This window comes from Pristis pectinata, chromosome 6, assembly GCF_009764475.1.
Source record: "Pristis pectinata isolate sPriPec2 chromosome 6, sPriPec2.1.pri, whole genome shotgun sequence".
Classification (NCBI taxonomy): Eukaryota; Metazoa; Chordata; class Chondrichthyes; order Rhinopristiformes; family Pristidae; genus Pristis; species Pristis pectinata.
In genome coordinates, this window is record NC_067410.1 from 61,049,777 (window position 1) to 61,065,519 (window position 15,743).

The window sequence follows — 15,743 nt, forward strand, 5'->3', positions numbered from 1 at the left end:
CTGGTCATTTGTCTGCTCATTGTTTGTAGAATCATTGTCTTGATCATGAGCTGTTTCATTGACCTGCATTACACAGTGACTTCACATTAACTGAGGAAAACTGATCCTCCAGCAACAAAGCATTGCCTTTCAGATTTCTCTAAACCACTCTGTTCCTCTGAAAGAATGGGGCCCTAATTTCTGCGGAGCCACATAGAGCATCGACTTCAGACAGCAGTAGGCAGACTGTCTCCTAGGGATCCTGAAGAGGGCTCCTGACCCGAAACGTTGACTGCCTGCTTTTCTCCACGGATGCTGCCTGGCCTGAGTTCCTCCAGCATTATAGTGTTTTTTATCCAGATTCCAGCATCTGCAGTCCTTTGTTTCTCCTGTCTCCCAGGGGTCTTGGGGGTGAGTGGGGGGAGGTATTGAAGCACAATCAGCTGTCAGGAACAGCATTGGAGTGTGTGAAAGGCAGCATTTGGGAGAGGGTTAGACTCCCCCTAGGGGAGAGTGAGCTGTGAGTGGGGAAACAACTAGGGGATGGGGAAGGGAGTGGGCTGCTGGTGAGTAGGGAAACAACTGGGGGATGGGGAAGGGAAAGGAGAGAACAGGGTGGGGGAATGTAGTCAGACTCTGGAGTGGGTAGAGATGGAGGGTTTGGGGATTAGCAAGGGAGAGATGTTTAAACTTCGATACTAGTTGAAGATGTATCTGGAGTTCTTTCAATGTCTCAGTCAATATTCCTCCCTCAAACACCAAAAGCACGGTGATGGGATTTGAACTAAATAAATGATGGGGAGCAGGGGTAGTGTGGTGAGCTACCCTGCTCCCAGTGAAAAGAAATCTGGAATGCTAAAGAGAAAAGACAAGAAATTAAGGAAAAAGGAGCCTTAAATCCCACACTCAAAATTTTAGGAACAGCTTCTTCCCCTCCGGAATAACAAGATAGTGTTCATGGATTCATGAATGGTCCATGAACCCATGAACACTATCTTGTTATTCCCCTTTTGCACTTTTTTCTGGTAACTTATAGTAATTTTTAAGCCTTGCACTGTACTGCTGCTGCAAAATAACAAATTTCATGACATATATCAGTGATAATAAACCTAATTCTGAAAGGAGAACCAAATTGTATCAGGGAAGAACATAAATGAACACACAAACAAATATGGCCCAGATAGGAAAATACATTATAAGCCATGGGGTGACATGGTGATACAGCAGGTGGTGTTGCTGTCTCACAGCTCCAGCAAGCTGCATTCGATCTGACCTCCAGTGTTGTCTTGGTGGAGTTTGCACATTATCTCTGTGTCCATGTGGGTTCCCTCCCACATCCCAAAGATGTGTTGGTAGGTTAACCAGCTACTGTAATGTCTAGAAAGGTGGCAGGACAATCAGGGAGGAGTTAATGAGCATGTAAAAGAAAATAAACTATAGGGAACTAAGTGGAGGAATGGGACTGATGGGAATGCTCTGTGAGCTAGCACAGACTCAGTGGGCTCAATGGCCCCTTTCTACATCACAAGGAAATGTGATAAATATGATACATACAAAAAGACCATAGTACAAAAAATGCAATAATACTAAAAATGTCAAAAAGACAAATGCAAGGTGCTGTACCAGAACGTGTGAAGCATTCATAATAATATGAATTAACAGCAAATAGATATAAATGGATACAACTACAGAGACAACAGCAGGGTGACAAAGGGTGGGAGCTAAATTTCCAAAAATATTTAATATTTAGGAAGGATAGGCAAAATGGAAAAGGCGGTGAGGTGGGTTATTAGTGAAGGATGGAAGTAGAGCAAGATTGAGAGAGGTTAATGTCTCCGCATTCTCACGAAGTGAGAGTCCCAAATCGAGACAAAGGAAACTACAAAATGGCTATGATAGATTGGTGAGCTTCACTGAAAGTCATGAAAGTGGGTAGGCAATTAGCTAACGTTTACAGAATGAATTCATGAACTGTGCTGTGATACATTCCTTTTTGACACAATTGAACAAATACTTTTGTTCTGCCTTCATGGAAGAGGAGATTAATAACTTCTTGGGAATGCTGGGCAACAAGAGTCTAACAACAAGGATGGTCGAAAGACCTGAAATGTTGACTGTCTCTCTCTCTCTCTCTCCACAGATGCTGCCTGACCTGCTGAGTGTTTCCAGCATTTTTTGTTTTTATTTGAGATTTCCAGCATCTGCAGGTTTTTTGTTTGATTTTCAAACATGGGATTTGTTTATAGACCTCTAAACAGTGGTGGTAATGGAGGGGGCAGTATTTCACAGGAAATTAGATGGATATGTAACAGGGGTCCTGCAGTCACCACAGATGAGCTTAACATATATTAAATTACAGGTAATTTCTTATGCTATTATATACATAGAGCAGGTAAATAAAACTAACAATAATACTCTCTGTAGGATGAATTCCTAGAGTATGCACATGATTTTTTGAAACAAATATGCTGAGGAGCTAACTAAGAAAACAGACCATCTTAGACTGAGTACCACACAATGAGAAGGGTTAGTTAATAACCATTTTGGATGTGGGGGGACTTCTAAGGAAGAGTATCCATAATATGATAGAATTCTTTGTTAAGACAGAAAGTGTAGTAGTTCTATCTGAAATGAAGGTCTTAAATATAGATAAGGAAAACTACAGAGACATGAGGTGTGAATGGGCTATAATTCATTGAAAAGCATGATAGTGGATAGGCAATAGCATCAATGCCTGAATAGCAACAGTTATACATTCCTTTCCAGTGCAAAAACACAAAGGGAAAAGTGACCAAACCTTGGCTAATGAAAGAAGCTGACGATAGTAGTATGTCCAAAGAGGACTCATATTAAGTGGTCAAGGTAACAAGCCTGAAGATTAGGAGCAGTTTAGAATTAATCAAAAATAGACTGAGAGCACAAACTTAGAGAGCAAACGTATAAGAAACATAAATGCGGACCATAAAAACTTCTATAAGTAGGTAAAAGGAGAAAGATTATCAAGGACAAATGTTTCTTAAAGTCAGAAACAGGAGAAGACATAATGGGGAAAGAAATGGTAGAACAACTGAACAAGTTTTCCTTTTTGCCAGAATTGGGGAGTCAAGAACTAGAGGGCACAGGTTTAAGGTGAGAGGGGAGAGATTTAATAGGGACCAGAGGGGCAACTTTTTCATTCAGAGGGTGGTCTGTATATGGGATGAGCTGCCAGAGGAAGTGGTTGAGGCAGGTACATTAACAACATTTAAAAGGTACTTGAACAGGTACATGGATAGGAAAGGTTTAGAGGGATATGGGCCAAACACAGGCAAATGGGACTAGCTTAGATGGACATCTTGGTTGGCATGGACTGGTTGGATCGCAGGGCCTGCTTCCATGCTATATGACTCTATGACTCTAAATACTTTTGTTCCATCTTCCTGGTAGAGATAAATAACTTTTCAGGAATTCAGCCCTTCTACCATCTACATGACACAACAAGAGTCTAACAACAAGGAGGAATAAAAATAAATCAGTGTTAGTAAAACAAATTATGCTGGAGAAATTAGTGGTACTAAAAGTTGATAAATCCCCAGGGCCTGATAATGTGCATTCCAGAGTAATAAAAGGTAGTCATGGTAGTAGTGGATACACTGACTATCATCTTCCAAAATTCAACAAATTATGGAACTGCTCCTGCAGATTGGAGGACAGCAAAGTTCACCATTCAAAAAAGGAGGGAGAGGAAACAGAGAACTGCAGACTCATAATCCTAACATCAGTAGCAGGCAAAACATTGGAATCTATGATGAAGGATATGTTAACAGGACACTTAGAAAATATCAATGGGATTAGACAAATTCAACAGGGATTTATGAAAGGGAATTGTGTTTAACAAATTTATTGTAGTTTTTCAGAATGTAACTGGAAGAATAGATAAGGTAGAACCAATGGCTATGGTGTATTTGGATTTTTAGAAGGCTTTTTATGAAGTCTCATGTAAAAGATTAGTGTGCAAAGAAGGAGGGAGATCAATTTCTAGATGCAATGGACTGTGAGGAGAGTGGGAAAACAATATTGAGATAAGGGTATCAGCCACGATGGACTGAACGGCGGAGCGATTGGATGGGTCAAATGGCTGATTGCTGCTTCCACTTTTCTGTGTTTGATGTTTTACCATGGGTGTCGTATTTCCCCGCACAACCTTCAGATATGATAGCACCACTGTTATGGAATAGCATTGGGGCTGATGCTCTCTCCCACTGCTGATGTTTGAGGTGAACCTCTGTTAGAGCTTCTCGTCCACACTTGCAAAAGTTTTCCCGACTGCTTTTCCAATGGTGCTGATATGTACTGGGAAACAGTTTCATGGGTATCTTGCACATGGTATTTCATCTGCGAACTTGTCATAATATGTGTTGGCAGCATAGGTGGTCATGGGGTGTCAAATATCAAGCCTTAGCTGATGTTCAGTCAATGTCAATGAACAGGCAACCTTACAGAGAGGGGCACAGGAAAAGATCAAATGCAGAAACACCTAATTGCCCTCCTTCTAGCCCAAGAACAATGAGGCAATTGTAGACTCTTTCCTGCAATTTCAACTGGAAATGGCAAGCTCCCCACAGACAGAATTCATTTCAACATATCACAGTTCTGCATAAACTAGATCTCCATATATTATCCTTTTCCAAATGGGCAAAGAAGAATAAGATACCATTGCACCAAGTACAATGAGATCTCTGGCTGAAACCATGATTCCCACAGTGTAACTTCAGTCAGGTTCTTGGATAAGGCATCAAATGATACCAAGACAGGTTAGATTGGCTAGCAGACTCCAAACACTGCCCAACAAGATGAATGATGATTATCTGCCCAAGGATTATGACAAAAGGAAAGAGAAGAACCTTCCATATTAACCAGACAATACCATTAGCATTTTGCCTGTACCTTCTTCTCTGGGTCAGGTTGGCGAATTGAGTGACGGCCTGTGGTTTGAAGTTGACTGTGGCTGGCGTCCGTACAGTGCTTACTAGCACTGTCGCTATTGGTCGCTCTTGGGGCTGTCCACAAACCTTACTCACCTGCAACACAAAAACACACGTGAGCATTCAGTTCTTTCTTTTGTAAATAAAGACCAAACCTCAATGCAAATGTAACGAGGTGCAGAATAGTTGCAAAATTGCAGATGAATTTAATATCATTTTGGTTCTTAATGTAGACATTTTCCAAATATCATTTCATTGTAGATGCTGAGAACCTATGTGAGGCTTCAGTGATGAGTAATGCCTAATATAAAATGCCAAAGTGAATGGTTTAACTCAGAACATCTAGCCTCTTCCTAGATAAATCCCTCAACTCTAGACATTCGAGTATCCATTGTGGGTGAGCCAGGAGGAAGCTCTTAGCTCACCCGTATTCCCATTTAAAAATAAATATATTTCTATGCTTATGTAGTGATTGTACAGAATCGAACATCACTCCATCAATATTCTGGGGAATACTATTAACCAGACACACAAGTGAACCAGTCACATAAATATTAAGGCCGCAAGAGCTGGTCAGAGGTTGTGTATCCTTTCGTGAGAGACTCACCTCCTAATACTCCAAGGCCCTTCCACCATCTACATGACACAAATCAGGAGTATGATGCAATACTCTCTACTTCCTGGATGTGTGCAGCTCCAAAATTACAAAAGAAGCTCAACACCATCCAGGACAAAGCAGCCTGCTTATTTGTTATCCCATTATCCACCTGAACATTCATTCCCTCACCTGTGGCTACAATACGTACCACCTAAAAATTACACTGTAGTTACTTAACCTGGCTACTTCAACAGAACTTCCCAAACCTGTGACCTTTACAGCTAAGAACAATGGTAGCAGATGCATGGGAACACCATAACTTGCAAGTTCCCTTCAAAGTCACACACCATCCTGGATCTAAACTCTGTAATGTAAAAATTGACAAAAATCCACTTAAGAAGATCTGAGGAGAGATGGCTGAAAGTTAAGCTTAAAGAGTGCCTGAATTGAAGATAGGTAGTGTGGTGGAGAAAATACAAGAAGAATTCCAAAACTCGGGCTCTTGGTAGCTGAAGACATTGTTATCACTGGCACAATGATTAAATTGAGGATGATCGAGGGCAGAACAGAAAACTTATAGATACCTTGCAGGGCTGTGGAGCTGGAGAAGACTGCAGAGATAAAAAGGGGCAAGTTCACATGAGATTTGAAAAGTAGGATAAAATTCTACTATGGCTTGTGGGATCCAATGTAAATATGGCAATGCACAGGTAGGATGTAAATAGGACTGTGCTTGGTAAGGCAAGGGCAGTGAAGTTTTAAGGACCTCAGCTTTACATGGAACAGAATGAGAGAGAGTGTCTAAGGGTGCTTCTAGATGTAACAAAGGCACTGTTTGGGTTTCAGTAGCAGATGAAGTGAATTGTAGGTGGACAGTCTTAGAAACAGAAGGTCCAAAAGATGGCAGAGGTACAAGATCGGAAACTTACTGGCAATTATGGCTGTCAATAGTTGGGTCTATCCTCAGATAATTGCCAGGAACAGGGTGGGAGTTTCTGTTTAGGGAATGGAGTTTGTGGCTGGAATCAAAAACAACCAGCTAAATTTTCCATCCTGCAAGTGGTACACTGGCCTTTATAGCAAGAAAATTTGAGTTCAAGATTAAAGGTGTCTCACTGTGATTATATAGGACCTTGGTGAGAGCACACCTAGAACAGTGTGTACCATTTCAGTATTCTCACAAGGATATACTTGCCAGAGAGGAAGTGTGGCGAAGAATCACCAATAGTGGATATACAATAGTGGATCTGTCATATGAAAAAGAGATAGGGTAGACCTCTGTTACCTCGAGTTTAGAAGAATGAGAGGTGACGTCAATACCTTTTTTCAAAAGGGCTCAACAGGTTAGATACAGGGAAGATGTTTTCCCTAGCTAAGGTGTCTAAAACTAGGAGTCACAATCTCAAAATATGTGGGAGGAGGAAAAAGGGATTAAAATGAGGAGAAATGTCTTCACTGAGAGGGTGGCAAATTGTTGGAATTCTCTACCCCAGAGGCTCAATCATTGATTGCATTCAAAACAAAAGATTGATAAATTTCCCGATATTAGGAGAATCAAGGCATGATAATGGTGCTGGAGGTAGATCAGCCATGATCTTGTTGAATGGCAAATGGCCTACTCCTACTCCTATTTTTCCTTTATTGCCTCATGTTCTAAAGACTTTGCCGGAAGGGATTTTTGCTTCTCAACGTTAGATATTAGAGAGTCTGACAATTCAGAGCAAGTAGACAGAGGGACAAAGGTTCTGGTGAGCTGGAGTTCAATGCTGCCAGTGTACATGTGGAGGTGCAAGAAGAGATTCTCTGGTTATCACTGGAGAAATAAGAATAGATGCAGGCAAATGCAGGTAGGTAAAGTAGAGGGGCGTTGAAAGGGATACGGTGATCAACCATGTAAAATGTTGCATGGTAGGTCACGGGGAATGAAGAAAGACTTTGGTCAGTCACTTGGGATGGTTGACTTTAGTACAGTGACAGGGTGGAACCCAATTGAAGTTATTTAAACTATACATTCCAAGAAAGATGGGGACAAACTTTTGTAGGTGAGAGCATAATTCAAGCACTTTTCATCTCCAAAGGACTCTGGAGATGGGGTCATTTTTTGAAAGGACAGAGGGGTATAAACAGTCGTCTTTTGGGGGACATTACTCCGCATCACCAAGTTGCCAGCATTATTTCTGTCATTATCCATAGGGAGATGAAACTGTGCAGAGTGAAATTACTTTTACAAATTATTCATCAGGCACAGCTCCATGCTAAGCTGTGGAGGTCAGCTTCATGTGGAAGCTGTTAGTTCTCCCAGACAGTGAGTTCTCCCAGACAGTGAACATAAAATCCTTGCAGCAGACTGTTCCCAGAGCTAATCCTGACCAAAAACATCTCACAAAATAATTAAATCAATCCAACATTCCAGGCAAGGGTTTGTTCTGTTTGTGGAGATTGCCAAAATAAAGTGTCAGAGCAATTGAAGAGAAGGCATTGCCGTCAAGTCTACAATACCCAGTCCAAACAGTTGCAACGCCCAAGGTCAATCTACCAAATTCACACAAACAACATTGCATCAAAATGGCTGTTTATTGGATATTTACTGGGATAGGGTCAGTATGACAGTAAAATAAAAAGGGACATATTTACTCCTTAAACAGTTGCAATCCAATCTGAAAGCCATGCTTATTGGGCCAGATCTGCATTACAGGAGAGGAACTTAATTCCCAACGATCCAGCAGGTGAACTAATTGACCCACCTTGCACACTAGAGTGGTGCAGGCTTATTTGATGGTCTGTGCTCAAGTCAGCTGATTTCAGAATAGGCTACAGATCAGCTCAGTGTCTCGACACTCAGTTTGTGAACGGAACAATACAAAAGGCTTCCTGAAGGGAAACAGAAAATGCTGGAAACACTAGGCAGGTCAGGAAACAACTGATTTGCTGGCCCTGGGTTCTGCTCAGTGCCATCAACTGAAACACATGGACATTCTTTGAGAAAAAATTTGGTTCTGACTGCCTGTTTGGTGGTAAAACCTGCCAACTGTGACAAGGACATGCATGAAAAATGATCACTTAGATGAGATAAAATGACAAATACAATACGTTTCTGCTGGTATCTATATTAAAGAGTAAAAGAGCCCACACTTACTCGATCATAAAATTCAACTAGAAAGCACGAACACCCTTTTTACTTGCCCTCTTGGACAATGGCTTGCATGTTTGCTCTGCTCAAATAATACTTGATGTTTTGCATTCTGACTCTTAGAAGCTTGTCATAATCACCTAAGTAATGACAATGTTTCTAACAGTGGGGTGTGGATGTGGATATTACCAGGGAGTAATCTAGAGTTTGCATAAAATAAGATATCTTTATTAGTCACATGTACATCGAAACACACAGTGAAATGCATCTTTTGAGTAGAGTGTTCTGGGGGCAGCCCGCAAAGTGTCACCACGCTTCCGGCACCAACATAGCATGCCCACAACTTCCTAACCCGTATGTCTTTGGACTGTGGGAGGAAACCAGAGCACCCGGAGGAAACCCACGCAGACACGGGGAGAACGTACAAACTCCTTACGGACAGCGGCGGGAATTGAACCCGGGTTGCTGGCGCTGTAATAGCGTTACACTAACTGCTACATTCGGAGAGAAAATAAAATCACCTCATGTGTTGGCCAGCTGCCTGTTCCTGAGTGACAACACATCTTAGGAAGACCTCTGTCTGAGTGAAACACAAGCCTCCACAGGGCTCATCTCAAAACCTCTCTACAAAAACAGGCATACCAATATTAACAGAGACAAGAAATTCTGCAGATGCTGGATGTATCTGGAGCAATACACAAAAAGTGCTGCAGGAACTCAACAGGTCAGGCAGCATCCACGGAGGGAAATAAACAGTCGATGTTTCAGGCTGAGATCCTTTATCAGGACTGGAAGAGGGCAGAAGCCAGAATAAGAAGGTGGGGGGAGGGGGAGGGGGAGGTACACACACAGGCAGGTGATATGTGAGCTTAGGTGACAGGTGAGTCCATGCGAGAGGGGGAAGGTAGGTGGGTGGGGGAGGGGTGGAAGATGTAATAAGCTGAGAGGTGACAGGTAGAAGAGGCAAAAGGCTGAAGAGGAAGGAATCCGGTAGAAGAGGGCAGTGGATCATGGAATAAAGGATGGAGGAGGGGAGGAGAGGAGATGGGCAGGTCATCAAGCAAGGGAAGGGAGCCATGGGAATAAGGGAAGCCAAAGGAGTCGGGGGCAGGGTGGGGTTACCGGAAGTTGGAGAAATCTATGTTGAGGCCAACAGGTTGGAGACTCCCAAGGGGGAATATGAGGTGTTGTTCCTCCAACCTGCGCCTGACCTCAACGTGACAGTAGAGGAGGCCATGGATAGACATGTCAGTATGGGAGTGGGATGTTTACCAAAATTAAGATATTAACTTTAGGTCAACATTTCAGTGCATGAAATGGGGAATGGGATGGCTTGCCGGTTGGCACAGCTTACCTGATTTTTCTTGCTGGTATTTTATGCTTTACATTTCCATGTTGCCCTGCAACATGGAAAGCGGCCATTTCAGCCCATCAAGTCAACACCAGCTCACAGAGCAACGCTCACTAAGTTTCCATGTAACCTATTCTTCCCACATTCCCATCAACTCCCCCCACCCCCAGATTCTACCACTCACCTACACACTAGGGGAAACTTGCAGCAACCAGTTAATCTACCAACTCGCACACCTTTGTGACGTGGGAGGAAACCAGAGCACCTGGAGAAACCCATGCTGTCATAGAGAGAACATGCAAACTCCACACAGACAGCATCAAGGGTCAGGGTGAACCTGGGTCTCTGGAGCTGTGAGGCAGTGGCTCTACTAGCTGTGCCACTGAAGCAATGCCTGTGCATCATATAGCACAAACATGTGAATATTACAGGACTACAATTTTTCAAGTATTTCTCAACCTTTAAGTTATCATTCCTAAGACTTTACCACAAGATGATTGGTTGAGTCATGTGATTTTATATTTCTATATTGAAGATATTCTGCATCACTTTAGAAACTTATAAAGCTCCTATACATCCTGCTACCTCGGAAAAGCAGCCAACATAATCAAGGACCCCTTCCACCCCGGTCATTCTCTCTTCTCCTCCCTCCCATTGGGCAGAAGATACAAAAGCTTGAGAACACATACCACCAGCTCAAGGACAGTTTCTATCCCACTGTTATAAGACTCTTGAATGGGCCCCTTATACGATAAAAATGAATGCTCGATCTCTCAATCTATCTCTTCATGGCCCTTGCACCTTATTTGTCTACCTGCACTGCACTTTCTCTATAACTGTAACGCTCTGCATTTTTTTCCCTTTTGTACTACCTCAATGTACTTGTGTATATAATCATCTGTCTGGATGGCATGCAAACACAAGCTTTTCACTGTATCTCAGTACATGTGACATTAATAAACCAATTAACATCAACTGAATATTAAAATTAGCTTGCCAGAACTTGGTTTATACTAAATCCAGATTGACTGTCTTGTCTAGTGAAGGAGCCTATAAAGAGTGTTTACACAATTGGTAAAGCTGCAGCATAAATCATGGTGACCAGATTTTTGCAAACATGGTTTAGAATGATACACAAAGCAGTGGTTCCTGAATGAGATCCAAACCCATGTACAACTGTTCCCTGTCCCTTTCAGAGAATCTGAGCAAGGACACAGTCAACTGCACCCATGCACAAAGAATCCAACAGACCTAAAGTCCTATCAGTAAGGATGCTAACTCTTCATTGTCTCCCAGGAACTTCAAGAATTAAAAACTAATCTCCAGGATATTGTTCTGAACGAACAGGAGAAACGGGGCATAAGATTAAACTTTTGTTGATTATTGTTATTTCCCAGTTGTAAAAACCGTCAACTTGAGAGACAAGGTTGTTTAACCAACAGTCAAGCATCATCTGACCTGTTAGTTTTCCACTTTGTGGAGAAGCGTTGCGAGGTTGGAAATGGTGCGAGAGTGGGAGAGAGAGAAGCATCCTTTTCTCTCTGCCCACCACTGTAAAAGGCCATTAATATGTTTTCCAATCTAGGGTTGGGGACTGTGGAGACAGGACATCATCTATGGCAACACCAGCAGTATGTAGGACCAGAGTCAGTGACTAAACTTTCAAATTGTTCAAGGCAGTTTGATATATCCCTCATGTATTTCCTCAGCAATGTGATTTAAAGGAGATTACTCCAACCTTGAAGAATATTCTCACAATCTTTTCTTGTCTGACTCAAGACAAAACTAAAGACAAAGTTAAATGATCTTAGCCAGGTCTCACGTTGATGCCTCTTGTTCTTGCCAGCCAAGATAATAGAGTTCCCCTTTGCAAATGCACTATTAGATTCAACAATCTGAATAACTTTTTTAAATCCTTCGTTCATTTTCTGGAAATGGAAGAATCCTTAAGTAGTGGTCACATAATAATGGCTATACCATTAGTGACATTCCACACACTGTGGAGGCAAAGTTATAATACAGAAATACCACAAAACAACACAAGGGGCAAACAAGCCATCTTGATGTTGTCCATAATGAGTCTCTCCACTGAGGAAGTGGGGAGGCGGGAATTTCAATTGGGACTTTCCTTGTTTCCCTGCATGTTGTGTAGTTCTCCCCACTGTGTTATTTCCCTTATGGGATCTCTGGGCAAAATGACAGGTTTACCTCTTGGGCTCCAGTCCTGGGACTGAGGATGGAAAAGGGAGGTGACAGTGGAAGTCCTTAGGCATGTACATTTGATTGCAGAGGAGGGAATGGAGGTGGGGAAGGCTTATGAGGGAACTGGCAAAGAGTAAGATGATCTTAGTGGGGGTGGAAGAAGCATTCTTTCTCCTCTTAGCCCACTGCCCTAAAAGACCCTTGCATTTTGCCCAAATCTATCCCCATTTCCCTTGAAGTGTTAGTCCCTGAGGTCTGGGGTTGATAGCTAGCAAGAGTCACATCTGCAAGACGGAATAAACATCAGGCTCAGAGTATCATGATAAGATGATATCTTTATTAGTCACATGTCCATCGAAACACACAGTGAAATGCATCTTTTGCGCAGATTGTTCTGGGGGCAGCCCACAAGTGTCGCCACGCTTCTGGCGCCAACATAGCATGCCCACAACTTCCTAAGCCGTATGTCTTTGGAATGTGGAGGAAACCTGAGGAACCCCATGCAGTCACAGGGAGAACATACAAACAGTACTTAAATTACCAGTCTTGGGGTTGAATTTTCACATCTCATTCAACCACAATTCATCCATTTTTTAAGACTTAGAATTACCCCAGTGGAAGATACCATATAATGAGAGACACTATAAATTGCCCCTGGTGTATAGGTGAGTGGTAGAATCGGGGGGGGGGGGGAGTTGATGGGAATGTGGGATGATTGTAGGATGAGGGTAAATTGGTGGTTGGTGGCTGGCACGGACTCAGTGGGCTGAAGGGTCTGGTTCCGTGCTGCATGAAACACCCATGCGATCACAGGGAGAACATGCAAACTCTGCACTGACAGGACCAGAGGCCAGGACCGAACCCATAGGTCACTGGAGCTGTGAGGCAGCGGCTCAACTAGCTGCACCTCTAACCCAAACACAACTGCCCTACAACCAACTCTGAACTCCAAATCTTTGCAACAGGCAGAACCCTGTGGGGCACAGTCATGAAGAGCTGTCTCGGATCACTTCCCCTCTTGTTGCAGGAATCTGCTGACTCACAAAGATGGTGCACTTCTAACCCCTTGGACTCTGCCTACAGACAGAGCAGTAAGTGAAGGCTGGCTCTTTATTTATGAAGGGCATTGCCAGTCAAATACTCACACAGTCCTCGCCCATATCACACATACATGCATTCCAGCTATGTTGGTGAACGGTGAGAGTGATTAATTGATTTTCCATGGTCTATTAGGTCAAGGATTTCTGAAGCTAATTGTAGCAACCCAGCAGCTGCCTTGGGTGACCAAGTGTTAACCTTAAGATTTTGCTCACACTGCCATCTAAAATAATATTAGTGCAGTTGGAATGAGTGTGATTGTATCTTCGTGGAAAACAGGTTTTTTTTGTTTTCCCTCAACTGACAGCTCATGGGATTATGCTGAAAGTTCTTTTAAATTAAAGCTAAAGTTGAACCAGCTGTGGAACAATTGACATTCTGCAGTGGTTGGGGCTTAACCAGTTCACAATCTGGGCCAGTCTTGCTTTAATCTGTGAAATTAATTTTGTCCAAGGGAGAAGTGAATGCAAGGCATCTACTGCCCATGGGTGGGATATGAGATGGAGAGTGAGGGGAAAAAAATAAAAGAAAAACCCGCAGATGTTGCAAGTCTGAAATAAAAACTGAAAATGTTGGGAACGCTCCAGCAGGTCAGACAGCATCTATGGGAAGAGAAGCGGTTAATGGACTGAGACTCTTCATCATAACTGGGAAAAGAAGAAACAAGTAGGTTAGGTAGCAAAGGAGAAGGGGAAGGGGGAATGGGTGGAACGAAGGGAATTTGTCTGATAGGGTGAGACTGGATGATCTGAGGGGCAATCAAGCGTCTTTATCCATGTTGTTCCCTCATTCCTGCAGCCCCCTCACCCCTTCCCTTTCCCCTCCCCCACCCTCATGACCTGCCCAACTATTCCCCACCTCCTTCCCTTTATTCCATGGTCTACTGTCCTCTCCTACCGGATTCCTCCTTCTTCGGCCCTTTGCCTCTTCCACCTATCACCTCCCAGCTTCTTACATCATTCCCTTTCATCCCCCCTCCCCCACCCACCTACCCTCCCCCCTCACCTGGATTCACCTATCACCTGCCAGCCTGTGTTCCTCCCCCTCCCCTGACCTTCTTATTCTGGCTTCTGCCCTCTTCCTTTCCAGTCCAGATGAAGGGTCTCGACCTGAAACGTCGACTGTTTATTTCCCTCCATAGATGCTGCCTGACCCACTGAGTTTTTTCAGCACTTTGTGTGTGTGGCTTCTCTGTCCATGTGATATGTTGTGGGTCTAGGCTATGGGCATGTGATGAAAAATGAGGATAAAGAAAACAGGACAAGGTTGATCCAAAAGGATGGCAGACAAAAAAGGCCAATTTTCTATACAGACAGAAAGAAAACGTGAATTTATCTAAAGTTGGAGAATTCAATTGAATCCCACAGGCTGCAGTGTGCCCAGAGAGAAGATGAGATGTTGAGCCTGAAGGTGCTAGGTTTAGTTGATGGCCTTCACTGATATTATGAAAGTCACCTACTAGGATTATAATTGTTGGTCTTTGGGTTTAGGAGGCTGAGAGGTGGGGGAAAGAAATAAGGGATTGGAGACCCCTGGGATAGAAACCTCCACGGAGCCAGGGAATGGACTGCTCTTCCACATAGCGTCATTTCGCACAGAAAAAGGCCCTTCGGCCCGCCATATCTATGCCACTCTTGTAATCCTATTTACCCGCATTGTTCCTGCTTGAACCCGCCGTGTCTGTTGTCCACCCACCCTTTCAGGTCCGCTCAGGCTCCACCCTGCCCTTTCCCTCTCAGGTCCGCCCAAGCTGTGTCCTGCCCCCTCCCTTTCACATCCGCCCGAGCCCCACCCCGCCGGGTCTGCACCCAGTGTGCCAGATCCACTGCGGATCATTCAGCTCCCTCTCGCGCCGCTCTGTTTCCTCAGCCTGTTCCTGCTTCACCCCGTGCCCAGTGCACTGGGTCGCCACCCTGCAGGTTGCCCGACCCACTTCCAATCACCGTGCTCTCCCTGCGGGCGATTCCTGTTGCGCACTCCTTGGTTAGTTGTCCCATCCCTGCTCCTGGTTCAAACTACGCAGTCCGCTGGGCTATCACCCTTTCAGGTCCGCCTCAGCTCCACCCTGCCCTCTCCCTCTCAGGTCTGCTTCAGCTGAACACAGAAATGTCCCTTCCAGGTCCGCTTGACCTTGCATTTTGAGTCTCCCTTTCACGGCCACTTCGGCTCCACCCTGCCGAGTCTGCACCTATTTTGCCAGATCCACCTTGGATCCTTCCGCTGCCCACTCCCTCTGTGCCCTACACAGTTCCCCCTCTCTTTGCTCTGCCTTCTCAGCCTGTTCATGCTTCGCCCTGTGCCTGGTGCACTGGCTCATCACCCTCCACATTACCCGTCCACTTCCAATCACCCAGCTCTCCCTGCGGTCGATCCTGTCGCGCATTCCTTGGTTGGTATCCAGCAGAACCCACTGGAAAGTGT

The 15,743-nt window shown here is 43.9% G+C and overlaps 1 protein-coding gene across 2 annotated transcripts in view; it reads right to left on the reverse strand.

Moving 5' to 3' along the window:
• gpc5b (glypican 5b) overlaps positions 1-15,743 on the reverse strand; it is a 507,172-nt gene that overhangs the window by 322,489 nt on the left and 168,940 nt on the right. For both annotated transcript variants that reach the window (XM_052017859.1, XM_052017858.1), the window contains exon 4: positions 4,906-5,039. In XM_052017859.1, the coding sequence (XP_051873819.1) occupies positions 4,906-5,039 (134 nt within the window). The remainder of the gene's footprint in view (positions 1-4,905; positions 5,040-15,743) is intronic.